Source organism: Chionomys nivalis, chromosome 11 (genome assembly GCF_950005125.1).
Source record: "Chionomys nivalis chromosome 11, mChiNiv1.1, whole genome shotgun sequence".
Lineage (NCBI taxonomy): Eukaryota > Metazoa > Chordata > Mammalia > Rodentia > Cricetidae > Chionomys > Chionomys nivalis.
This window is the reverse complement of record NC_080096.1, coordinates 37,997,611-38,025,033: the sequence shown is the minus strand read 5'-3', so window position 1 is coordinate 38,025,033 and position 27,423 is coordinate 37,997,611. Positions and strand designations below refer to the sequence as shown.

Here is a 27,423-nt window from a genome sequence, read left to right as displayed (position 1 = left end):
GCTCTCTTTGACTTCTTTCATAGTTGGCACTGAAAGCAGAAGTCAGCGCTAGATGTCTATGTAGTCATTGCTTTGTATCTTTGATTTAAGTTAGCAATAGTTTATAAAGAACTGACTTTTACTTTATACTTTAACAGAAGAGCAGAAAGAATCAAATGTATTTTTGTGTGTCTCAGGTTTATTTCTCTTGCTGAGGTAAAATATCCAAAACAACTTCTGGGAGAAAGGGCTTATTTTATCTCACCGTTCCAGGTTATGGTCTGTCATAGCAGGGACGTGAAGGCAGTTGGAACTTAGAGCAACAGTTACATTACATCACAGTCAAACATAGAGAGGATTGACACATTCCTGTTTACTATTCAGCTTCTTCTGTCTACAGCCCTGGACCCTTGAAATGCTGCTGCCCACTTTTAGGCTGGATCCTCTCACATCAGTTAACATAATCAAGATAGTCCCTCACAGCAATATCCACATGCCAGCCTGACAATCTCTTAATTAGCATTTTTTTCTAAGTGGTTCTAGAGTGTGTCAAGTTGGTAATTAAAGATCACATTATTTATCCTATTTATATATTTTGACATTTGTATAAGATACTATCATGAGATACAGATGTTTTGATAGTAAATAGTTGCTGGGCACTGGTAGATATAATTCTTTTGGCCAGAGGTTATAAAACCTTTTGGAGTTTGATTCTTGGAACCCTCATAGTAGAAAGAGAAGACCAGCTCCCACAGTTTGTTCACTGACCTCCACTTGATTATGTTGGGTGTACTTTGGTCAATAACATTTAAAAGTTAGAAAGGGAAATTTAAAAAAAGTTATGCCCTTTCTTTATTGTTATTTTTCTGGAAGATTAGTAAACATGAGATCATAACTTTTTTTAAAAGATATTTTCCTTTGGGTAAGAAAGTTGAAATTCAGCACATGTATATAATATTTTTGTTTTCCAAATTTATTTTTACAGTCATTTTAGTTACATATTTTTGTTAGACATTAATAAAGACAGATAATTTTATCCCTGATTTATTATTAAGGATAATAAGGCATGAAGTGGCTTGACCCAAATGCCACCGCATGATGTTGCTGGAGTAGGGAATATCTTCTGGTTCAGCACATCCTCTGGCCTTCCTCCTAGGACTGTTTCATTAGGCGACATACAGATACCACAATATGTTTTTAATGGCTGACTTACGTAGTATTCATTCACTTGTAAGCAAACATCAAGTTTATACACAGAATTTGGGCATTCTTAATAGTTAATATTAAGAACGTTGTGCAGTACCTCACATACTATCTTCAGAGATAATTTTTTAGAAGTATTATTTAATTACTTGCACTAAGGGAGAGCAGATGCTATGTTTAAAAATGAGCTTTATAAATTAATAGTGTAACTTTACTTATTCACTAAATGGGTGATTTTTATCAATTACTTATTTTATGACCCAGAAGAGTATGTAGCATACTCATTTGTTTATTGCTTAGCATAATTACACTTAGGAAAGACATGTTTATTTTCAAATCTTGAGTGTTATACTTTTAGGATATATAATGTTAAACCTTCAGAATGTGTAAGGGCCCGGGCATTCTGGTTTAGTAAAATGTCCATTAAAACAATCTGAATTGATTTATAAATTTGCTTTGAAAGCAGATGTGGTTTTATTGGATAGGTGTACCCAGAGACTTTGCCATGGAATGAACTTCTGTAAGTTGAAATAATAAACAAGTGTCCAGTTCCTGTTCACTTAGGAAAAGTCCTTATTACCTCCTGGAACCTGAGTGAGTGCTCTGTTGAGAAACCTAAGCACTCGCTGGCCATGAATTAGACCTGAGGTAGATTTCTGTATAGACACCCCCCCCCCCCCCGCGCATCAATGCCTCTTAAAAAATGATGTTCTTTGCTACAGGCCACAGGATTATACAGTGAGGATTCAACTGATAAAATCATAAGGCTGACCCATCAGGATCACTCATTCTGATGGAGGACACCCAAATTGCAGGGTGTTGAGGACATTTGCCTTTTGAATAGTTGCTGTCATTTCTGTAAAACTTTTGTGAAGCCACAGTGCTCCCTTTTCCATAGTGGGATTTGTCCCCCAAACCCTCAGCAGTGTATTAATCAATTATTGGACATAAGTCCTTCATGTACCTGTATAATGTATGACCTTTGCTCACACTGTGGGGCCCTGAGATGGAAGTATTCACACAGTCTAGAAACTGTGGTTCTCATAGTCAAATCTATGGTCATTCTCTGATACAAACTTAGAACTAGCTCCCCATAATTATCCTTTATGGCAGGATATTCAGCCAGGACGAGGAACCTTGCAAATGGACCACATTTGGAGCCTCAAAGAACAGGTACTGAGAAAGGAGGATACAGCTTGTCTGCCTTTATGATAAGGAGAACTGGGCACCTGATTTCTCTAACACCCGATTTAGGTGTGTGAAACTTCAGCTGGCCCCTGCTCTGTCCTAACAAGCTGTTACTATTCTGTACTTACCTTCAGCTTGGTTTATTGATACTGGATCTTAGTCTAGGAAATTAACTGTTTGTGCCTATACCCCTAGAGGTACAGGAAAAAGCTAACCAGCCCCAGAGAAAGAAATTCCTTCTAATTTGGGCATCAGTGGGGACAAGTACTCTGCTGCTTAGCCTGAGGCTGGAAGTATCAGCCTCAGGATTTTACACTACATAGACATAGTTTTTCCATTTGCTCTAGCCACTTTAGATGTAATCTCTAGGGCTGAGACATCCTCTGTAATCAGCTACATTTGGTGAAAATGCTAATAGGGATCAAACACAACCCATTTTTCTTCCATAGCTCACTTCGGTTGTCATAGTTACCACAAAGCTGTATTCCTAGCCACTGTGGAAGTGGAAGAAAGTGCTTAGAAAGTGCACAGCACTGCCTCATTTTCTTCCCCTTTTCCACATTTATCTGATTACAAGCTCCTAGCTTAACTACACACAAATGTAGTTTAACACACAATCACCCCTTCTCCCCTGTTAGAGATCATAGCTCCTTCCTCTATCGACCCTTTTCCCCTCTTTAGATATGCACAAATCATGCTCCCTAAGCTGATAAGTAAGATACAGGTGCCCTTTTTATTAGTCTTTGTCTGTTTTCATTGCCCTGAGAAATGCATGCCTGGTATCCTTGCTATTGCTAGAGAATTGCTGATTTTGTCTGCATGAGTATTTAAATTGAAACCTTTGAAGGATGGCAGAACGATAACAAAACTGATGTGGAAAAGTATGTAGTGGAGAGTTTTCACCCTCAGATCTTTCTTTCTTTCTTTCTTTCTTTCTTTCTTTCTTTCTTTCTTTCTTTCTTTCTTTCTTTATTTTTTGGTCAGTTTATCAGACTTTATTTGATCACTTTTTTTTATTTTTTTATTTTTTTTTATTAATTAATTTATTTAATTATTAAAGATTTCTGCCTCTTCCCCGCCACCACCTCCCATTCCCTCCCCCTCCCCCAATCAAGTCTTCCTTCCTCCTCAGCCCAAAGAGCAAGCAGGTTTCTCTGCCCTGTGGGAGGTCCAAGGACCACCCACCTCCATCCAGGTCTATTAAGGTGAGCATCCAAACTACCTGGGCTCCCACAAAGCCATTACGTGCAATAGGATCAAGAACCCATTGCCATTGTTCTTCAGTTCTCAGTAGTCCTCATTGTCCATTATGTTCAGCGAGACCGGTTTTGTCCCATGACCCTGACTTTAGCCCACAAACCTATGAACACCTGATTTTCGATAAAGGAGCTAAAAGTATACAATGGAAAAAAAGAGAGCATCTTCAACAAATTGTGCTGGCAGAACTGGAAGTCAATCTGTAGAAGAATGAAAATAGATCCATATCTATCACCATGCACAAAACTCAAGTCCAAATGGATTAAAGACCTCAATATCAGTCCAAACACACTGAACCTGATAGAAGAGAAAGTGGGAAGTACTCTACAACACATGGGCACAGGAGAACACTTCCTACGTATAACCCCAGCAGCACAAACACTAAGGACATCATTGAATAAATGGGACCTCCTGAGACTGAGAAGCTTCTGTAAAGCAAAGGACACTGTCACTAAGACAGAAAGGCAACCCACTGACTGGGAGAAGATCTTCACCAACCCCGCAACTGACAAAGGTCTGATATCCAAAATATACAAAGAACTCAAGAAATTAGACCGTAAAAGGCTAATCAATCCAATTATAAAATGGGGCACTGAGCTGAACAGAGACTTTTCAACAGAAGAAGTTCAAATGGCCAAAAGACACTTAAGATCGTGCTCAACTTCCTTAGCAATCAGGGAAATGCAAATCAAGACAACATTAAGATACCATCTTACACCTGTCAGAATGGCTAAAATCATAAACACCAATGATAGCCTCTGCTGGAGAGGTTGTGGAGAAAGGGGCACTCTCATCCATTGCTGGTGGGAATGCAAACTTGTGCAACCACTTTGGAAAGCAGTGTGGCGGTTTCTCAGGAAAGTCGGGTTCAACCTACCTCTCGACCCAGCAACACCCTCAGATCTTTAGTTCCCTTGCTTGGCCATTGTGTCTTGGCTGGACGCTGAGAACCTGAGCTAGAACCTGAAGGGTCTCAATAGTTCTTTGTTTTTAACCACATTTTATTTTATATATAACTATATTTTACATAATTAGTATGTAAAATACTATAACACAATGATTGATATAGTTGTAAGCAATAGAATGAGGGGGAAATATTCAGGTTACAAAACCTCTCCCCCAAGAACACAGTAAAAAGGAGACCTTTTTCTAAATAGATCAGTGTGATAAACATACTCAGTGACTGGTCCTGTCTAATTCCTGTTGTACTGTTGATCAATGATGTTAAAAAAGAAAGCCCCGCTTTCACATTTCCTACCTCAAAAGCATATCCCATTCTTTTGTGAGGCAAGACAGTTCTTACTTTTTGAATACACAACTGAATTTGCCTATCAACCTTAAAAAAACAAAACTATGATGGAGTTGAAACTAGAAAAAATATTAGCTTTTTATCCTTCCATGATTCATAGTCTTTCCTCCTATTCTCCTTCTTCCTCATTATCTAATATTATCTTTTTTTTTTCAAAATTTTTAGGTTTTACCCACACTTCCACCCTTTCCCAGTGCCTTTGTTTTTTCTTAAATAATTTTTGATTAGAAAAGTATAGTGGTCTCAAAAAAACCAACTAAGCCACCAACTCAACCAACCAAGCAAACAAAATCCCCCAAACTAAAAAAACCCAAAAAAGAAAAGTATAGTGGAGGAAGTCAAATGATATGTTGGTCATTTTAAAAATAAAAAAATTAAAATTTGAGACTTTTTTGTTAAGGATCAATAACCAAAATATCGGGTATGAATTTCAACCATGTAAAATGGAAGGAGTTTCATGTAGGGAATTAATTGTGAAGATGGGAAGGAGGTTAAAAGAGCAAACTGTAGATACTAAGACAGAACAGATAAAATGAAAAAATAGTGTGAGTGAAAAGAAGCACAGGGAGCTTGGGAGATGGCCAGGAGCCCACCTGAAGGTGGGGAGAGAACTGAGTTCAAGAGTGTCTTCTGACCTCCACACTGGCACTTTGGCATGCATGTCTACAGAAACACAGGCACGCTGTGCGCTGTGGTGGTTAATATTCTTTGCTGACCTGACACCTGGAAAGCAAGCCTCTGGGTATACATTTGACTATCTCCCCTGAGGTTAGCCTCTGAGAATTTCTGTAGAATGTTGATTATGCTAAATGATCTGAGAAGATCCAGTCTAAAAGTGGGCAGTGCTGTTCTTAGGAGGAGGGTTCTGAGTTGTCTGTTCCGGATTATGGGTGTGATAGGACTAGTTCTCTCAGGCTCTGCTGCCCGGACTTCCTTACTGTGATAGCCTGCTGCTTGGACCTCTGGGCTAAACTAAGACCTTTCTCCCTTAATTGTGCTTGTCAGGGTATTTTATCACAGTACTGATAAACTAATCTACACACTGACATTCACACACAATTTAAAAAATTTAGAACACACACACACACAAAACTGTCTTTAGTGAATGATACTAAAATAAAGTCAATACTGTTGTTGGTATGCTTGCTGCTGGTAGGTTCTGATCGAGATAGCGTTAATGTTCAGGCTGAAAGAAATGTGTGTGTATGTGCGCACATGTACATGGGCTACTAAGCCCTGGTTTCTTTTAATGGTCGTAAAACTGTAGTTGATATTATTATTTTTTCTTTCCTATTAGTCCATGTTCTTTGTCTTTAGTCAATGCCACTAGTCATTAAATTTTTTTTTACCTTGTAGAACATTACAAACCTTTGTTTTGGAAAATCAGTATCCCTAATGAATCTGTTTTTTATTAATTGCAAATTTCCAGTAACTTACTGGACATAGTTCACAAAGTCTTTTAGCTTACAAACAGAGTCAACTGTGTCATAATAACCCCAAAATTTTTCCCTTGGTAATCAGGATTGATAATAGTGATGAACTCTAGCTAATACCTCTCTTTTGCTGGGTGTTCCATACCAACTGATATTCTAAATTTCTGATTCAGAAGTGTTGTGAAAACATTATATACCACATCTCTGATTCATTTTAGTCCAAATTACACACAAACAAACAAACCAAAAATGTGATGTTACTGGGCATAAACAATCTACTACCACTGCTCAGCTCCTACAACACATTTTCTGGTAGTTTGATAAATATGGTATTTTTGTCACTAGTGTAAAGAATATGCCATATTCTTTAAGAGGGAGCCTTTAGTTTAAAGGCCATATTTTGCAACCTCTATCAACTGAGTATTTAGAAAGTCACTGTTCTTTTAAGCTAACTCAGAGAGGACAATCACATCCATACATGAGCCCATTGCTGCAGTTCCTCTACTGTGGAAATGAGTTCCTCAGGCACACTGTGTGTGAGAAACCATGGAAGATACTGTGTTTGATAAACTTATGAATGGTGATACTGGAAGTATCATTGATGTCCAGAGAAGACAATATATATTCCAAAGAGTCTTTTTCATTGAAGACAGATGTTACCCATTACTAATCATTCTTGTGTATTGTGGCCTCAATATTAGTCTCTTTCTATTCAGGTTCAACTTTCTCTGTGCCCACGCCTTCTGACCCTTCTGTAGGTGGAGACTGCTCACTTGTTTCCCGGCCACTCAGACGTGAATAATCACACAGAACTATATTGATTACAGCACTCTTTGGCTAATAGCTTATGCATATTTCTAGCTAACTCTAACCTATTTCTATTAATCTTAAATCACCATGAGACTGTGAGGTTCTGGCTGGTGGCTGACATATTTTCTCCTTTGGCAGCTACATGGCGTCTCTCTTACTCTGCCTACTTTCTTTCTATATCTCTGTTCAGATTTCCCATCTGGCTTTACTAAGCCATGGGCCGAAATAGTTTCTTTAATAACCAATGGTAATAAAACATATTCATAGCATACAGAGGGGAATCCCACATTATCTCCCCTTTTCTTTCTAAATAAAAAGGAAGGTTTTAACTTTAACATAGTAAAATTACATATAACAAAACAGTATCAAGCAATAATTACAGTCACAATATTTGTATCTACTTTATCTTTTATGATAACTAAGGAAAACTATAATTATAACTATCTATTCTTCAGCTCTATCAAATACCCCAGAAGAATTTTTTTTTTTTCCGAGATAAGGTTTCTCTGTAGCTTTGGTGCCTGTTCTGATACTAGTTCTTGTAGACCAGGCTGGCTTCAAACTCACAGAGATCCACCTGCCTCTGTCTCCTAAGTGCTGAGATTAAAGGCGTGCACCACCACTGCCCAGCTTCCCCAGAAGGATTTTTATCATTTATCATAACTAAGGAAAACTATAATTATAACTAATTATTCTTCAACTCCATCAAAGACCCCAAAAGGATATATTACCTAAGTTAACAGGAAGTGCATTGTAAACAACTTCTAAAACTCCAGAATTGACAGAGACTTCTAGCTGCCTGGACAGTCACCCAAAGGTTTTCTGTAACATTGGGGCATCCATCTTCAGCCTACAGGCCCATAGTATCTGGCAGACTTTTCCATGAAGCAGGAAATTTGAAAGACTGTTTGACTTCTATTGGCAGTTTATCAGTTATTTTCTTCTGTTTCCTACAGAATGTCTGGCAGATTCTTTCATGAAGCAGGAACCCTGAAGGACTGTATCACATTTAGGCAAATTTAGCAAGCTCTCTTTTTTCTGTGGGTCCTGCATATCCAGTTCATACAGCATACCATCAAGTGGTCCAGGCAAGAGCAGTTTCTCGCCCAAATGGATAACAAACTCTATAAGGAACCCCTTCACTGCCCATCATCCTCATATAGTAGATTGGTGCTGCCAGGAGCAGATGTATCTCATTGTCATGAAAGGTCTTATGTTCTTAAAATATTTTAAATGCCATATTCTGTAAATCTTTGAAGGGTTTGAAGATTACATATCCATCTGAAATATATCTCTGTACATCTAGAAAACCTAACTAACATGACTACAAGCTTGACTATTATAGATGACTATTAACCTGTATTTTTTGATTATACATTACATTTTTAAATGAGCTGCACAAACACAATACCTTAATCAAGAACAGAAATGTACATATAACAAAATTGACCTCAAATTTGTATCAACAAACCAAGATCCATGCAAAGTGTTCATCTCTATGGCATATCCCCCTTTAAATGTAAACAAATATTTATAAACAGTCATTTAGGAAATTTGGGTGTTGTTCTCTAGACTACTTCCTGCTGCTTGAGGGTGCTGTTAATCAGGTCTTTCATGGGGTATTTTGTGTGGTAGGTCCATTTCAGCCAGCAGTTTTGAAGGTGTCATGGATTTTGGACCACCTAGGCCATTACTTCAGGGAGTCTTGTTTGATCAGACAATATTAGCTGGTTAGGAATCCACAGCTTTCTGTTCTCAGTGGAAACAAAAGCAGAACCCCTTTTCCAAAGCAACATATCCTTAGACTCAAATTTTGAAGTCAAGATACCTTTAAAATATATATGTTGGTTTAGCTTAGCGACCCGTACAATGAAATATCTCTCTGTAAGTAGCTCATTCACAGTCAAAAAATTCAAAGAAAGCACAATAATATATATATAATTCAGACTCTGGGTGTATTTTCCATTTTTACATGGCTTATTTCTTTTACCTCCTTTAGTATATTCTGTTTCTTTAAAGACTTTGTTTTGTTCTTTAAAACTATTCTTTTTATAAATGTACTATTTTTCTTCTCTCTCTTAAGCCCATGCACATTTTAAAAACATATTGTGACCCATTTAGAGGTTTATTTTGGTCTGACTCTGTCTTTATTGCGTAGCTGTAATCATTTTCTGACCAGGAACACTTTTAAAATGCTAAGCAACTTGGTCATAGTGGCCCTGGATGCTGGGTCCGCTTCTCTCCGTCTTTCAATATGATGGAGGTACATTTACTTGCCAGCTCTGCTACTGCCGGCTGGGAGCTATGCTTACACCTCAGCTCTGGGAAGGAGTTGGCCCATGCTGCCACCAAGTACTTGCAGCACACTGCTCACAAACCCCATTCAAATATTCGCTACCCGAAAGAGCCAGAACTGTTCATGGAACTATCACGAACCAGGAAGCCTTAAAGGAGCTCTGCAGCTGTGCAGGAAGCCTTCTGGTTGCTTCTAGCAAACAGAGCCCAGCTGAGAAAATGCGGCTACCATTAAGTCACCCTTAACACACACACTCTCTCTCTCCCTCTCTCTCTTTGGTGTGTGTGTCTAGAATTTCTTCCCAAGCTCTCTGGTTTTTGTTTTGAATTTTTTGCTTGTTTGTTTTTGTGTTTTTGGTTTTTTGAGACAGTGTTTCTCTGTAGCTTTGAAGCTTATCCTGGAACTAGCTCTTGTAGACCAGGCTAGCCTTGAACTTACAGAGATCTGCCTACCTCAGCCTCCTGAATACAGGGATTATAGGGTGCTCTACCATCTCCCGGCTTGTCTCAGTTTTTATGTGGATATGGCCACCCCACGTTGGTGCACCATTTTGTAAGTGGAGACTACTCCTTCGTTTCCCTGTCAACCAGGCACGAATAATCACACAGAAACTATGTTAATTACAACATTGTTTGGTCAATAGTTTATACATATTTCTAGTTAACTCTTATATCTAAAATTAACCCATTTCTAGTAATCTATGAATCGCCATGAGACTGTGGCCTACTGGTAAGGTTCTGGCTGGCATCTTTTTCTTTCCACAGCTACATGGCATGTCTCTGATTCTGCCTACTTTCTTTCTATATCTCTTTTTGGATTTTCTGCCTTTACTCTACTAAGCCATTGGCCAAAAGAACTTCTTTAATACCCAAGGATAATAGAACATATTCATAGCATACAGAGGAGAATCCCACTTCACCCTTGGTATGACCTCATTGTATCAGTAACCCCTGACAGAATGTGAAAAAGAACTTATTAACCTGTGTCTTGTCACTGTAGTAAAAATCTTTTCTTCAATGTGTAGGATGTGGAGAAATTCACCTCACATCAAATATTTTCATGTTATTAACAAAATGTCAACCTCATATTGCTCCTAATTCATTGAAGATTTGTATGTTAGGCTATCTCTGAGTGGCTAGCCAGTGAGCAGCCTCAACTATTCCACAAAGGGATGCCTTCTGTCACTGCTGCTTCTCACATGTATCTTTTATTGAGAGTGTAGTGTTAGAGCAATCTGGTTTTGTTTTGTTCCAGTGTACTTTATGTATTTAGTTTTTTTCTTCCAATCTAAGTGATTTCTTTCCCAGTTAATTAGTTATTGACAGGAAAGCCGTTGGTTTTCTTTTTTTTTATTGTACTCTAGAAGCATCACCAAGGTGGAAGGACTGTGATTTTTTCCCCCCTTTTCTCAAATACTGGGCTTTGAACCCAGGGTATCTTGCATGAGACACGTGCTCCATCACTGAGCTGTCTATATGTGTTCTTGCCTCCTCCTTCAGTTTTGGAATGCCAGTGTTTGTTGGTCTCCAGCACCTGGCTGTCGAATCAAATTTTGTGAGTTAATTGCAGTTTTGTTCTTTTGGTCATTCATCACTGCTACTAATGCAGTGCTGTTCTGTATAATGTTTAGGTTACTAGGATCTCTTCAGACAACACTGTTATGACAGTGAGTGGGATAATTGACCTAAATTTTAAGAAAACAAAATACAGATACTGTGTACTCTATACTTGGTGCTTTGCAAATTAATCATAGAGAATAAAAATATGTGTATAATTATTTAGTAGCTCTAGGGTGTCTACAAGTTACACACACTCTTTTATCCTCTCTCTCTCTCTCTCTCTCTCTCTCTCTCTCTCTCTCTCTCTCTCTCTCTCTCCCTCTCTCTTTTGGACTTATTAGACTTTTAAGAGCAAAACAACAGTATAGGTTAGCAAGCTGACCAGAGGAGGGTGAGAAGAAGAGATAAAGCTGTGAGTTTTGTAATGGAGATTATCAGGTGGTTCATCTACCCTTTTTACTTGGTGGAAGTGGAGGGGGTCTTTAGAGAAAAAGTAAGAAAACCAGAGTTATCTCTACCCTCTTATGTCCATTGTAGCTTTCTTATTTCTTTCATTATTTGAGCATCTTCTGTAGTATGCTAGGCAGATTTGGACATCACACCCTTACTATGTGCACACTATTTTGAGATGGTATTTTTTTCCAATCTGTGAGCAGACAATTAGAGGAACTTACAGCTGCTCAAACTAAATTGGAGTTTTCCTTATGCAAATTATTTGGGTTAAACATACTTAATATTATTTCTGTCCACAGGATATAGCTCATATAATTTTCATAGTTACAGTTGCTTTGATATAAAGAATGTCTCAGTTAAAACCCTTTACTTTTTCCTTACAGTTAGTATAGACTTGACTTTAGAGGCCTCAAGGGACACTAAAGCTTTTGTTAAAAATAGGACTTCCTTTTCAAGATAGCTACTCCAAAGAAGAGACTTATAAGAAGTTCCAAGCAGTTGGAAGTTATTTGGTGTCCTGTGTTGTGGTGGGGTGTCCAGGAAGAATCCTAATTGGGGCCCAGCATCAAATGTGTAGTAGAGACCTGAGGCCTCAAACGAGACCAATGAGTGCAGTGAACACTTGCAAGCAGAGACGCATGGGACAAGGGGCATATGACTTGACTTTTCCGACCGCACTGCAGCTTTCATGATGAGATAGTTAATGTATTTCCTTTAACATTTTTTATCATTTTATTTTCATTTTTTCTCTTGAATTTTATTTATTTGGGAGGGGTGGCAGTGACAGAGGGCAGATGTGAAGGGGTGGGAAATAAACGGGATCAAGATACACAAATAGAATAGAATAAATCAATTAATAAAAAAGAAGTTATTTGACTTTCTTAGTCATGAGTATGAGCATAAAAGAGACTCAGAGATTTCAGGGTTTAAGATTCTTTTATATGAGTCTCAGGTTACTTTTTGGGTTCTCAATCCTTCTAAAATAGCACCTTAATTTTCACAAGAGACTTTGGAAGTATGCATGTTCAGCTTCCACGGTAATTCTGTAGGTTCCAACATTAATTGAATTCATTCCCAGCAAGGTCTTACCTGTTATTAGAAGAAATAACAAACTCTTTATAAAGGCCATATTCAGAACTTTGTACTTTTGTGCCTTCAGCTGGACACTAAAAACTGGGGCTGCTGTTTTCCTCTGTATTCTCCATCAGAGTCAGGAGCTGTCTTACAGCCATTTCATTAGCTCTTCCAGAGCTAGTCATCTGATTCAGCACTCTAGTCAGCTTTTATTAAGAAAACAAAGTTTGAACAAATTAAAATTGTATACTGAGTGACAAAGATATTATAAAGGAAATGGGGGTGGTAATGTCTAGGGTAAAACTGAGTAGATTTTACACATATAGGGAGAAAGATGTCCCCTCTATTTTATAAGGGAAATGAGAGCAAACACATGTGGGTTAGATTGGGGATTTAGTATTAAGAAAAGTTTCTTTGGCTTCTATTTTCTTAACAGAATCCATCTTTATAAACTAAGAGTTAAATGAAAGAGAATTAAAATTTAAAGAAGTTTTAAAGCAGTTTTTTTTTTTTTTTGAAAATAGAAGTAGCAGGTCAAATAATGATTAACTGAGCATGACTGGAAAGTACACCTAAAGTTTTGAAAATTGTGTGCGTGTTTGTGTGTCTGTGTGTGTAGGTCAATGGATAACTTGGAAGAGTTAGTTCTCTCCTTCCACTATATGTTCTTGGGATGAAGCAGTTCATCAGGTTTAATATCAAGAGCTTCTACCAACTGAGCCATCTCACCATCCTCAGAACCTTTTTAATTCTCATTTTAAAATGATGTTTTGCTCACATGGCCACATACATCCAAGTGTAAATAATATCATAGTAGTAGTTAGAATAGACAGGTAAGGATGGGAGAGAAATTCATGTGACTCCTGGCCATTGTTATAGATTTAGTAGAAGAAAGAGAACATGGTCTTACCACAAGTGGTAGGCAAATTGATAGGAAGGCCTGCAAGCCAGTAGAGAAGAACTTTGATGATATTGTGTAATGAAGTAGTTATACTTTTTCTTTTTTATCAACATTTTAGTGACTTTGGAGGTGAAACCATGCCAGGACCCACATTTGATCCAGCAAGTCACCCTGCTCCAGCTCCAACCCCCTCCTCTTCAGCGTTCCGCCCTGTGATGCCATCCAGGCAGATTGTAGAAAGGCAGCCTCGAATGCTGGACTTCAGAGTTGAGTACAGAGACAGAAATGTTGATGTGGTACTTGAAGACAGCTGTACTGTTGGTAAGAATTACCTCCATAAAGCCTTCATAAGTGAATGGTTTGCTAGGCATACATTGTTCTTTTCCTTTGAGTTGACTATCAACAAGAAGGGAACAAAGCACATTGTATTGGATACTTTCTCATACAGGTTATTGTCCTCTAATTTGAATATATATTGTGGTGAGCTTAAAGTAAGTTGAAGAATAATTTTTGATATACAGTTTTTATCCACTTTCATTGTTGTGTGCTTTTGTCAATACAAAGCATCACTCTAAGGCACTGTACATACTTGACAAGAACTTGACTGCCAAGCTACAGTCACAGTTCTATAAATACACTCTTTTAAGATTGTTGTAAACTAAACACCTAGGAACTTAAAAAAAAATACTGTAATTATTGAGTATGTTATATACCAACCCTGTAACTAAAGCATACTCATTTTTATAATGTAGTGTTTGTTTGTGCTGCTACAATTACATAAATATGACCAATTTTTATGGAGAAATTAAAATTTTCTTATATTTCTGCTAAGAAGTTTTATGATTAAGGCACTGGTGGGTCATAGTTTAGTGATGCCTCTGTCTGCTTTTAGGATGGAACTTGATGTATTCCTTGGATGTGATGAGTGCCATGGCCTTACATGACAAAAGGCAGAAAAGGCAAAAGGAATGGATTTTCTTTGTTAAGCACTTTAATAATTATCTCTTTCACAGAAGTGGGGCCCTTGTTAACTAAATTATCCCTTAGAACTTCTGCTTCTTAGTAATATTTTCTTAATTAAGAAAGTTATATTGTAGAGAATTTCATACATTAGTACTTTGCCTATGGCATTTTTAAAACCTTTTCTCCAGCTCTTCCTATGTTCCCTCTGCTTTCTCTTTTAGTTCTTGATCTTATTTATTAATTACTATTATATATTCACCTACTACAACTCATTCGAACTGCATTGTAAGCCACTATTGTTCCTCCGTGACGTGTCTCCCGCGTCTCTGCACAGCCTGCTTATATTTGTGCTGTGTCGCAGTCCTCCTCTCACAGTGAAATAGATGCCGTCGGGATCGTGTGGGAGCCTTCTTTTTGTCTACTTGGGCGCAAATATGCAGGGCGTACTAGTAAATGGGACTTGTTTTTCTTTCACCGCATTTGATTTGTTAAATTCTACAAATTCTGTCACTCAGTGTTTGATTCTCTATTTTCATCTCCTTTGTACAGTTCAGGAATTGTTTTTTTTCATGTGTAACTAAAATAATTTCTCAATGTTATTTACATATGTTATTCTTTCCTCTCTTTATTTTCCATATTCAGACTGGTATGCATTTTCTAAATCATAGTCTCTTGGTGTGTATTCAAGTTACTTCCTGTCCCTCACATTGTATTTGTTTCGCTTTTCTGGAAACTTCCTACTTAGGCTTCAGGATCTCGTGTGAAATATCCTTCTGTGATCCAACTCTAGCTTCCATGGATGTGGTAATCTGAATGCTGTAAAAAAATGGATCTTAAAGAGCAATTCTTTGTGTTTAAGATTCCCTACTAAATGCTAACTTCTTAATTTTAGAAGACAAGGTCTTATTTTAAAATTTCTTTCTCTATTCAGAGCATGGCACAGTCATACCTATTGAGGAAATGGATTGGCTGCATAAAAAGAGTGTAGGGGTGTGTGTTTATATAGATTAGTTTACCCATAATAGGGCACTGGAAAAGAAACACTAATTTTTGTGACCTGCAATATAATTGTTATAGACTATCTTACTGTTTTCAGGAAGTGAATAAATGTTAATTTTCTATAGGAAAGAGATGCTCAGTAAGATGATGCTTTTTAATTTTTTATGTTTATTTATTTTATTTTTTGGCATTATTACCAGATAAATAGACCAAGATATAAAAGTAAGGCTGAGCCAGTTAAGAAAGTTATACCAGAGTGACACCTAGTGGTAGCTCCACTGGCTGGTTAATGGTTTTCCCGTCCTATTATTCAGTTTCATACCTAAAACTTCTGGTTTTATTTTCTAATCTTGAATAATTTAAAGTTATGTTAAAGGACTCATCCTTTATAAAGAACTTCTTGCGTAAAATAATGTGATCATCTTGAGGACAGGTGTTTTAATGTATTATTGTGTTGCAAGGATATAGCAAAGGATTTTATGCCAGTTATTTGTTTAATAAAATTTATTCTGTCAGTGCTGTGAACAAACTTGTTCCATTCAACATGGCCTTAGTTATATTTCTGGAATGTATTGAAAATAATAGATCTATTATCATTTGAGTCATTTGTCTCTCCTGCCCACCCACTTTTAATAATAAATACTTTTAAAATGAATTATTTATTTTTGTTTAATCTGTGAACTTCACTTTTTATCTTGACCCCTGAGTTAGATTAGTGAGGCAACCTTTGGCAAATGCCTTCACCACTCCAGAGCTGCAGACATGTTTTGTGAGCAGTAAGCTCCAAGTGGGGATTTGGGAGGAAAAGGACATTGTTGTTACTGGTAATCACGAAAGGGAAGCATGGTTGTCTTATTTGCCTTGCAGAGATATTGTGAGGGAGGGTTACATGGCTGTAGAGTGTATAGAGCATACAGTTACAGATTTTACTTTTGAGGAGTATAGGCAGTGAATTTTGTATGTTGGTCTCTACGCAAGTTGTGAACTCTGTCAGCTGTTGTGTACTACCAATGCACAGAGTCATTTTGGAACCTAAGTTAGCAGCACACTGAATATAAATTGAACTGTATTCTTAATATGCATAGTGTTTATGTATATAATTGAAATATATCTTTAACCTAGCTTCATGCTCTGGACTGACATTTTATATCTGTGTGAGGTATAATGGGATATTTATGTTCATATATACATTGTAGAATGAGCAAATCAGGTTAATTAGCATCAGCCTCATGTACCTACCATCAATTTGTGCTAAGAAAATTTAATTCACTTTTAAAAACAATTTTGAAATGTGAAATACATTATTAACTATATTCACCTTAACATGCAATAGATTATTTGGAACTATTATTCTCACTTGGACTGTCAGTTCCCCTGTCCTTATTCTGACTCTCTGCTCAACCTTAATTTTCTCCTATAGTAGTACTATAGACCATTCCACTGTCTATTTCTTTGTGTTTTCATTCTTAGATTTTACACAAAGCAAGATTATGCATAATTGTCATTTTGTGACTTGCTTACTTTATATTTAGCATATGTATCTTCTATATTCATTTTTTAGTTGCAAATGACAGGATTTAGTTCTTAAGGATGAGTAGTGTTCTGTTACATACATATATCACATTAACGATACCCATTCATCTCCTGATTGGCATTTAGGTTACTTTCATTCATTTGCTACCGTGAGAGATGCTACAGTGAGCAGTATGTATATACATCTTTCAGTGTAATGCTTTCAACTTTTTTGGGTTTTTGCTCAGATATGATATTTTTTCTATTTAGATTCACATTTTAAAATACTTTGTTTGCCGGGCGGTGGTGGCGCACGCCTTTAATCCCAGCACTCGGGAGGCAGAGGCAGGCGGATCTCTGTGAGTTCGAGACCAGCCTGGTCTACAAGAGCTAGTTCCAGGACAGGCTCCAAAACCACAGAGAAACCCTGTTCCGAAAAAAAAACCAAAAATAAATAAATAAATAAATAAATAAATAAATAAATAAATAAATAAAATACTTTGTTTATTTTAAATAGGGAAATATGTGAAGAAATGTGTCTTCCTCTTTCCTCATTCTTAACTCCCCACTGTTAACAGTTTGATGTTTTGTTAGAAGTCTTTAAATTTTACTTTATTTAACATTATTCTTTCAAGAATTTTACCTATCGTTTTAACATTTGTTTATCTTTCAAGTAAGACAGCAAGCAGAAGAGTAGATATTTTTCCCCCTAATATCTTTATTTTCTTCTATTTTTCAACGCCTTTTCTTTTGTTAATATTTGCTTATTTTCTTCCATGACAGATTTTCCCCTTTAAACGAGTAAGCATGTGTAATTGCATAGGCAAGGAATCAAGGAAATCTTTTGTTAAAGAGGGTATAATAATGTGGCAATATGTTCAAAGCCATTAGCCATTGGGGGAAATATAAAGCACAATGAGATATATTTATGTACAAATCAGGATGGGTAAAATATAAACTGAATACCAACGACTGCAGAGAATGCACAGAATGGAAGACTTATACATTGCTGACAAGAATGCAAAATGACCAAACACTTCTCAAGTAATTTGGTAATCTTATAACTTAAAACATGTTCTTGCTATATGACCAAATAGTTGTATTCCTAGGTATTTATTAAAGAGATGAAAACATAGACATACAAATAACTTACAGGTAGAAGTCCATAGTATCTCTATTTGTAATACTCCCCAAGTAGAAACACCTCAATCATCTTTCCAGCAGACGTGTAGGCAGCTACGGTACAACTGTGTAAGGAACACTACTTCGCATCAAGGAGAACAGAGTGGATGCAAACACAGGACATTATATTTAGTAAAGTACAGAAAGATAAAGTTCATATGTTCTTATACATGGACACTAACAAAGTTGATCTCATAGAAAAAGGAAGCAGAATAGTGAGAATTCTAACAGAATTATTTAGGGACTATAAAAAACAGGGAAGAGTGTTGTCTGAGGTTTCTGTCCTGCCCCATTCCTACAGTCGTTAAGTCCCAAAGAAATTACACAGTGGTCTACATTAACTATAATCTGATTGACCCATTAGCTCAGGCTTCCCCATTATTCTTGTCTATGTTAGTCATGTGGCTCAGTACCTTTTTGGGTGAGGCAGTCACATCCTGCTTTCTCTGAGGCTGGGTCACAACTGAAGAATCTGTTTCCTTCTTCCCAGAATTCTCATTGTCCCGCCTATACTTCCTGTCTGGCTACTGGCCAATCAGCATTTTGTTAAAATACAATTGACAGGGTACAAACCATTGTCCCACATTAGAAGAGGAGAAAAGTTGATTAACTGGTTTTATTTTCTGTTCTGCTATGCACGTGGAACAAAGGCATTTAGTTTCATTTTGGTCTTATCCAGACTTTCTTCAAAGACTTTAAGACTTTATTTATTTATTTTTTTTCTATTAAGAACTTCTTTTAACTCAGTAAAGCTGAATGTTTTCAAAAGTGTAAGAAAGAAGTGTCTGGTGAAGATGATTTAAGAGGACAGCACTGGGCAGCCTGCAGATACATATGCCTAGACTAGTGCCCAGGAAAGGCAAGGCTGTCTTTGTATGTGTCTGGGTAACAAATAGACTCTTTGTCAGCAGTCACATTTTTGAAAGCCAAAATTGATTTGTGTTCTACAGATACAATGTTGAGCCAGACTTTCTGGATTTTTGTTTGTTTATTTTAAATGGGTAGTTACCACCTAGAGTGCACAAAAGGACTTAAATTGTAAAAAACTGCATTTTGTGTGTGTGTGTTTGTAGTGGGTTGTGTGTGTGTGTGTGTGGGGTGTGATGTCAAAATGGCATGGCATGTGTAGGCCAGAAGACAACTTTTCAGAGCCGTTTCTCTCCTTCTACCACATGGATCCCAGGCATCAAATTCTGGTCTTCCATCTTGACAGCAAGTACCGTTACTCATGGAGCCATCTTACTTCTCTATTCTTTTTTGTTTGTTTGTTTTGTTTTGTTTTGTTTTGTTCTGCTTTTTCCAGACAGGGTTTCTCTGTGTGACAGCCCTAGCTGTCCTGGAGCTATCCCTTGTAGACCAGGCTGGCCTCAAACTCACAGAGATCCGCCTGCCTCTGCTTCTTGAGTGCTGAGATTAAAGGTGTACATGCATCACCAATGCCACCATCACCCTGCTCATCTTTTCTTAAAGAAAGTTAAAAAAAAAATCCCCGAGGCCATGAATGACTCTGTTGTGTTGTTGCTGATTAAGCCGCTGTGTTTCTATAGAACTTATATAGCATAAAATTCTTTCTCATCTTTCATCTTCTCATCATGGGTTTGTTTTCCTAGTTATAACATTCAATCGTTTTTGTATTTAATATAAAAACAATTGGATTATGTCTTATTTTAAATCATAGAGTAGCAGCAACCCATCATAGACAGATAAATATAAGAAAGATTTGCAAATTCAAATCAACATAAAGCAGCGGAGTGCCTGAAACCAGCACAAACATTCCTACAGAAGAACTTATGAGTTAATGGGAAAATTATACTTCCTTGACACGTGTCATCAGTATTTTCTCCTTTATTTTAATTTAATTTAATTTTAGTCTTTTAGTCTTTTGTTTTCACTAAATGGAGTTCTGGCCTATTTTGATTTGGCTGTCCTATGCAGCCCAACTATGCTTTGGTCTGGTTTTGGTTACTCTGTAACAGGAGACTGTGCATTGGTTTTCCTCCTGCCCAGACCCAAATAATCACACAGAAACTATGTTAATTACAATATTTTTTTGGCCGATGGCTCAGGCATATTTCTAGCGAGCTCTTACATCTTAAAATAGCCCATTATTAATCTATGCATCACCACAAGACTGTGTCCTACTGGTAAGGTTCTGGTGTCTTTCTCTTTTGGCAGTTAAGTGACATCTGCCTGGCTCCACCTTCTTTCTCCCTACATTCAGTTTAGTTTTCCTACCTACCTATATTCTGCCCTGCCATAGGGCAAAGCAGCTTCTTTATTAACCAATGGTAATAAAACATATTCATGGCATACAAAGGAGAATACCACATCATACTTCATACTAGATTTACGTTTTGTCTGCCTTATAGCTATTTGATAGTTTCCCCCTTCCCTCTTCTGAAACTATGATGTTTCAACACATTTTAAATTGTCTTCTAGATTGTCAATATTGCCTTCAGTTTTTTCAGTTATTTTAAAGTATGTCTTCTTGTTTCATCCTATATGTTTTCATTAACATATCATGTGGTTAGATGAACTAGATAAAGTTATCCTCTATTTTATAGATGCTGCAGTAAGAACAAGCAAGTGACTGCATTTCCCCTAAGCAAAATGTTAATCCAAATTTTTATTGCAAAATATGCTTCACTTACATTGAAGTACTTTACCTGTTGTACTCTCTACTATTCCTGTCATGTGCTGAGCACATGGTAGGCATTCGTGCAGAACAGATCTGGTGGCCTGTAAGGCATTTGGCAGCTAGAATATCCACATGAGATTTGCCTTTTGAATATGTTCTGTTCATTCACAGAAATGTTCCTTTCAGTTTCTTGATATTATACAGATTAAGGTAGTCTCATGTAAACAGACATTTTTCTAAGGGGAATGGTATGAACAGGAAATGCTGCAGGCTTCCACTGGGGAACCCACTCTAGGTGAGGGTGCTTCAGGAGCGAGCTTGAGACCTGAGACCAGTGTCTGTGCTTAAGCTCAGAAGATAACACTGTTGGAAGTTCCAGAAGGTCCTTGAAAGCCTTGGCCAACAGCTAGTGCTGACAGGCAGGCATGTGTGAATTCATCAGTGGTCTAGGAAACTTGAAGGTCACCTGAGCCATGTGTAGGCAATATCGAAGTTTCCTTGCTCAAGGGAATCATTACAGAAGCTTGAGATGTTGTTTTGGGGACTTTGCAGTGAGATCTTGGGGGCCATCTTCAGTTTACCAGGGCTCACAGCTTAGGATCGGATCATTAGCATATTAGAACCTGCCTAAGGCTCGTTCTAGATATAAGTATAAGAACTTATATCGTTCTGATATAAGTATCAGAGCTGCCTTGAAGCTGGCTCTTATCTTGCAAGCATTATTCCAAATCACACAATATGGTTTCACTTATGTTCCTAACAGTATTGTTTATTGGTTTGTTTTCTGTTCACATTCTTAACCACTGATATCTGTGCCTTTTAGAAAGCTATGCTTTTATAAAAGTGAAGTGCATAATTATCTATTTAATAATTGTGAAATATTTTTGTCATTAATTTTGAAGCCTAAGTTCTTCAATGAAACAGCATATTGTTTGGTCAAGAAGATTTTAAATTTGGAGTACTGTGTAAACGGAGACTGCTCGTTCATTTCCCAGCCGCCCAGATCCGAATAATCACATAAAACTATATTAATTACAACACTGTTTGACTATCTCTTACATCTTAAATTAACCCATTTCTGTTAGTCTGTGTATCACGACAAGGCTGTGGTGATACCGTTAAGGTTCTGGCATTTTTCTCCTTCGGCAGCTACATGATATCTCTCTGACTCTGCCTACTCTCTATCTATATCTCTATTTGGATTTCCTGCCTGGCTTTATTCTGCCATGCCATAGGTCAGAGTAGCTTCTTTATTAACCAATAGTAATAAAACATATTCACAGCATACAGAGGGGCATCCCACATCAGTATTGAGTTTTTAAACATTTATTCATCGGTCAAATGTTGTTGTATACTGGATATTAATGTTGTCCTGGTGGTCAATGATTGACTTGTGTTTACTCATTAGTTATATTTGATCTCTTCTTATTTGTACAGGAGAGATTAAACAGATTCTAGAAAACGAACTTCAGATACCTGTGCCTAAAATGCTGTTAAAAGGCTGGAAGACTGGAGATGTGGAAGACAGTGTAAGTTTCCTAATTGACTAGACATAAAAGATAACTGAGTTTTATGATTAGCTAAGTAATGCTTAAAAGCTGTTTAGTTTGTATGCTTGCTTGCTTGTTTTATGAGACAGGTTCTCATGTAGAGCAGGCTGATCTTAAACACTCTTGTTTAGCTGAGGATGGGCTTGAACTCCTGATCCTCCTGCCTTTACTTCCCCTAAATGGTGATATTTTAGGCAAACACCACCATATTCATCCTAAAGATTAGTTTTAGATAATTTATGTATATCAGAAGTAAATTTGGTAGTATTTATTTAGTTTAATTCCCAAATAATGTTTTTCAAGTTAAATAATTAAATATAAACCAATAATGGTTTTAAATGAGTTTAGGTATGCAAATAAAAACACTATGTGGCATGTTTTTTTTTTTTTATTTCTAAGTATTTTTTTTAGAAGGTTGGTACCTTTTTGAGAGCATTTACCTTTTTCTCAAACCTCTTAGGGTATCAGTGAGTGCCCTGGAATAATAATTTACTGACCAATTACTTACTGGCCTGAAAGAAGTCACACACACTGTGTACATTTATGCCAAGTATTGCATATGGAGCAAAGATAATAGGAAACTTTTAAAACTTGGAAAATTTAAATGGTAAGAATATTTCTTCATTTCCTTGGTTAGTGGCAGGTGCATGAAATGAATTAATATCTTGAGAATTTACAGAAGGTACAGTAGTTTTCAGGTAATAGTGGCTATGGTTTTGGACCCCTTAAAGTCAGCCTAATGTATAAAATATTTCACTTTTCTTTTTTAAGAGGTTAGAGGAATGGAGAAAGAAATGAATTAGCACTAAAGTTTTATATTTTTAAGACAGAAGCATTTAAGAATCTTACACTATTACTGAGTTTATATTGCTTAGCCAGGCATAAATAAAATCCTTTGGTTCATTATTTTATGAATGTTTTGTGGTCAGTTGTGCTTATAAATTATATCTATCTATCTATCTATCTATCTATCTATCTATCTATCTATATTATTAGAATTGATCTACTGAGTTGGTCCTGTGTTTCATTGAGATATTTACTAGAATTCCAGATAGGCAAGGATAGGCAAGTACTTTAAGTTTTGATATAGTTAATGATAATACTGTATGATGTTACAGTTAATATTAGGGGTCAGCAAGCCTCTTCAGTATAGTCAGTTAATAATATTAAATATAAGAATAGTAAAAATAAAATTAATAAAATAATAATAAATATTTAGGTTTTATCTTGCCTGTGTTACTACTACTCTGCTCTATTCCCAAAGAGCAAGAACATCCCTACAATATGAAATTTCATGTCATGAAATGTTCTTTTGATTTATTCCCAATCATAAAATTTAAAAGCTATTTTAAGTCACATCCCATATAAAAACAGCTAGGTTTATCCCATGTCCTTAGTTTGTTGCTTCTTGGTGCTGTGTAGTCCTCAGGTTGGAACCCAGGGCTGTTGAAATGCTAAGGAAGCTCCATTCACTCCTGACTCTTGTCTGTTCTGATACCCAGGGTTCTAAAAGGGTACGGATGAGTAATTCAACAACCTTGATAGAAATAAACATCAAGAATGAAATCATTTTTACAGTTTGTTTTTAAATTGAGAAACCTCTATTAATAAGATAATACTACATCCATTTTCACTAATTTGTTAAAAGAAGGCGGCCATTTTGAAAATATTCTTAAGACATTCTAGTATCTGGACAGACTTTTGGGAAGACACAATACTTCTAGTTACTTATTTATATATTCTACTATGTGGGATTCCTATTATTCTCAAGCCATTAATTTTTTGATTGCTTCCAAATATACATTTCCATACCACACCTCAATGAATTGTCACAAAACATGTGCATTCGAATTAAACAAAGTTGACAATTAACTCTTGTATTTGCATATCTTCTTTCATTCCTCTTTCTCTTCCTCCTTTCCCTTTTCTTCTTTCTTTGCTTCGTGGTTATTTGAGACATGATCTCATGTAGCTCAGGCTCGTCTCAGACTCACTAAGCTGCTAAAGCTGTCTTTGAACTTTGGATCTTTCTGTCATCACTTCTGTTCTATATAGTCTGGAGAATGATCTACAGTAGCATATTTTCAGTTTGCATGAATGACTGTATTACAGTTCATAGCAAACCAAAGTAAAAGAATAAATAGCAAATGATAGATAGAAAGCAAAACATTATCAAATTGGGTACTCAAAACATCCAATGGGAATGGAATTGGGAAGCCCAATGGGAGTTCTCCATCCAGCGTGTCCCCTAGGTGAGACTTACAAGTAAAAGGACAAATAGTAACTTTTAGAGATAACATCATCAAATTGATTTTTTAAAACATCTAGCAAAAATTGGTCAGGGAAGCTGAGGCAGTCATCTGAAGCTCACTACAGTTGAGCTCTTTCTACCCGACTGAGCTTTCCAGAGGTGAGCTTTATGCTTGTCTTCTTCACTACAGGCATTTTGATGCCACGGATAAATAATAGTAGCATCTGTTGGAAATGTTTTGCCTTCTAGCTGTTTTCAGGGATAAAATATTTTTACTCTTGGTCTGTTTTGCTATTTTCTTCTCTTCCTAACAGTGTTAGGGGAGCAGCCTATTTTCAGACATTGAAAGATGCTGGGTTTGAAGTGGTGAAGGACAGCCCTGCTTCCTGAGCCAGCCTCTTAAATGAGCTCAACACCTGACAGTTTACCACATAATGTGTTCCCCCTTCTCACTTGCTGGGATTATGGATGTGCAATCACCATATCCTACTCTGGTCTTTCATATTTTATTGGCATCTTAAACATGCTTTAATGAGAACCCCTAATTCTCTCCTATGTTGTTTTTTCACCAGTTTTTCTCAATAAATGGCAACTTTGTATAGCTAATAGTAGAGCAGAAATTGTGGCCGTGAGACTTTTATCTCACAGCACTTCACGGAATAGCACAAAGGATACTTTTGTAAATTTTATTGGTTATACTTCTAAAATATATCTCAACTAAGGCTACTTTTCAGTATTTTTGTTACAATTGACTAATCCAGACTGTCATTATCTCTACCTGGACTAATAGAACTTCACTATTAGCTCCCCCCACCCCCCTCCCAGGGTTTCTCTGTAGCTTTGGAGCCTTTCCTGGAACCAGCTCTTGTAGACCAGGATGTTGTCAAACTCACAGAGATCCGCCTGCCTCTGCCTCCTAAGTGCTGGGATTAAAGGTGTGCACCACTACCTTCCAGCTTCTTAGCTCCTTTTCGTGGATACTTCTAGTTCCATTCCCTGCTTAGCAGCCATACGATCTTTTACAAACAGAAATTATATTGCTCTTTTGTTGAAACATAGTTTTATCCCTTTTCTCAGTTTTACAGTACCTCCTGAGTTTTCTTACCCTCACTTTCTATGCTATAGCTCATTTTGAAATCTTTTTTTTTTTTTTTTTTTTAATTTAGGATTGAGCTTTATTGACCCAATCCTTGACAGATAACATCTAATTCTCTGGAATCATTATTACCTCCAAATATTTTTTTAAATGATTATTTTCTATCTTTTGAGTTTTAGCTTTATACTAGTTCTGTAACAAACATTTCTCATTTGGTTCTTGTCCTATGATTCTCCACCATAACATTATAAAAAGAGGGGCCATATCTGTTCTATCACAAGTGTTTATAGAATTCTTGATATATCAGTATCAAATAAAGGTTCATGGATTAGTGCATGAATAATGACGGAAAGAAAAGGGTCATTTTATTTAATCATGCCATGAATGTTTTGATGGGAAAGATTTAGTGGAGAATCATAGAGTAGAATATAGATAAAAGTACGACCATGACTTGATTGAGTGCTAAGAGTATTTTTCTGTAGTCCACAAAGTAATAGGATAAAAGATGAAGGTAACTCTCCTGTGTATAGATGTATGCACTTTGTTTGCGTGCTAGAATTATTGAGAGAACACATCAATTTCAAAAAGGTGTTACATATTTGACATAAAATATGTGTCCTGGTAGGTTGTACTCTTATAGGTGATTATGTATTGTGGTTTTTTAAACCATGCACCATAACCCATTACTAGGTTGATAAGTTAATTGTACAGGTAATAGACAACATAAAGAGGAAGGAAGGGCAGAGAAGTAAAATACAACAGAAATGTCATTCTAATGTAAATAATTAGGGTATTTATTTTTATTTAAGAGTGCACTTAGTAAGATGGGCCCTCTCATGGAGCAGTTAAAAGTTCTTCCAGTGGCCTGCTTGGGTAAGATAACCTTTCTCCAGGTGTCTTTTTCTCCATCTGCAGAATTAAGGAATCCTTGTTTAAGGATTCCTTAAACACTCCTCGCTTCTTAACCCTTAGAGCCTTGCCATTATTACCTGTTTTGACTCTGCCAGGATCGACTTTGCTACCCTTCACCTGTTTATACCAATCATTGTAAGGTGTTTGAGATTTCCGAATCACTCCTCTTGAATCTTTATAGACTGTATATCTAAAACCTGGCTTGTTTCTCCTTCCTCTACAGTGCTACAAGGCTTTATGCTATGTGCTGTGGAACTAATCCATCATTAGTCAATTTACTTTTATTAAATTCTTCCATGTACATTTCCTTTACTGTCTTCCACTGAGTGACAGCCATCTTCTTCAAGAAGTTTGTTCCTTTGTAGTCTTCTTAGTGTTAATTTTATTTTGGCAGTCCTCATACAATTGAAATAAATTGTAAAATATATTTATATCTTGATTTGTACTTCTAGGTCATTATCAGTCATTCCTATCAGAATTTATTTAGCTTTGAATTTATGTCAAAAGGTTATATCACCTTTGATAACTTACTGAAGTTATCGTCCCTATTTCCTTATGATTGTTAACTTCTGACTTATAATTACTCTGTCTTCAATTTAATTCTTTAATTAATAAGAATTAATTTAATTCCATTAGATTTAGACATTTTTTAAAAAATTTATTTTTTGCGTATGTGTATGCATTTGTAAATGTATTTGTATATGCATTTGTGGGTGTAGCTGCCTCCAAAGGCCAAAAGAGGGTGTTGGATCTCAGGAGCTGTAGTTACAGATGGTTGTGAACAGCCTGGCCAAGCTATTGAGAACCAAAATGGTTCTCTGCAAGAACAGCAAGCACACTTAACTGCTGAGCAGTTTC

The 27,423-nt window shown here is 36.7% G+C and overlaps 1 protein-coding gene across 3 annotated transcripts in view; it reads left to right on the top strand.

The window, feature by feature from the left end:
* Nucleotides 1-27,423, top strand: part of Faf1 (Fas associated factor 1) — a 310,745-nt gene that overhangs the window by 66,019 nt on the left and 217,303 nt on the right. For 2 of the 3 annotated variants that reach the window (XM_057784435.1, XM_057784434.1), the window contains exons 4-5: nt 13,581-13,783; nt 22,194-22,285. In XM_057784435.1, coding sequence (XP_057640418.1) covers nt 13,581-13,783; nt 22,194-22,285 — 295 coding nt within the window. The remainder of the gene's footprint in view (nt 1-13,580; nt 13,784-22,193; nt 22,286-27,423) is intronic. The other variant, XM_057784436.1, reaches the window with a different exon arrangement.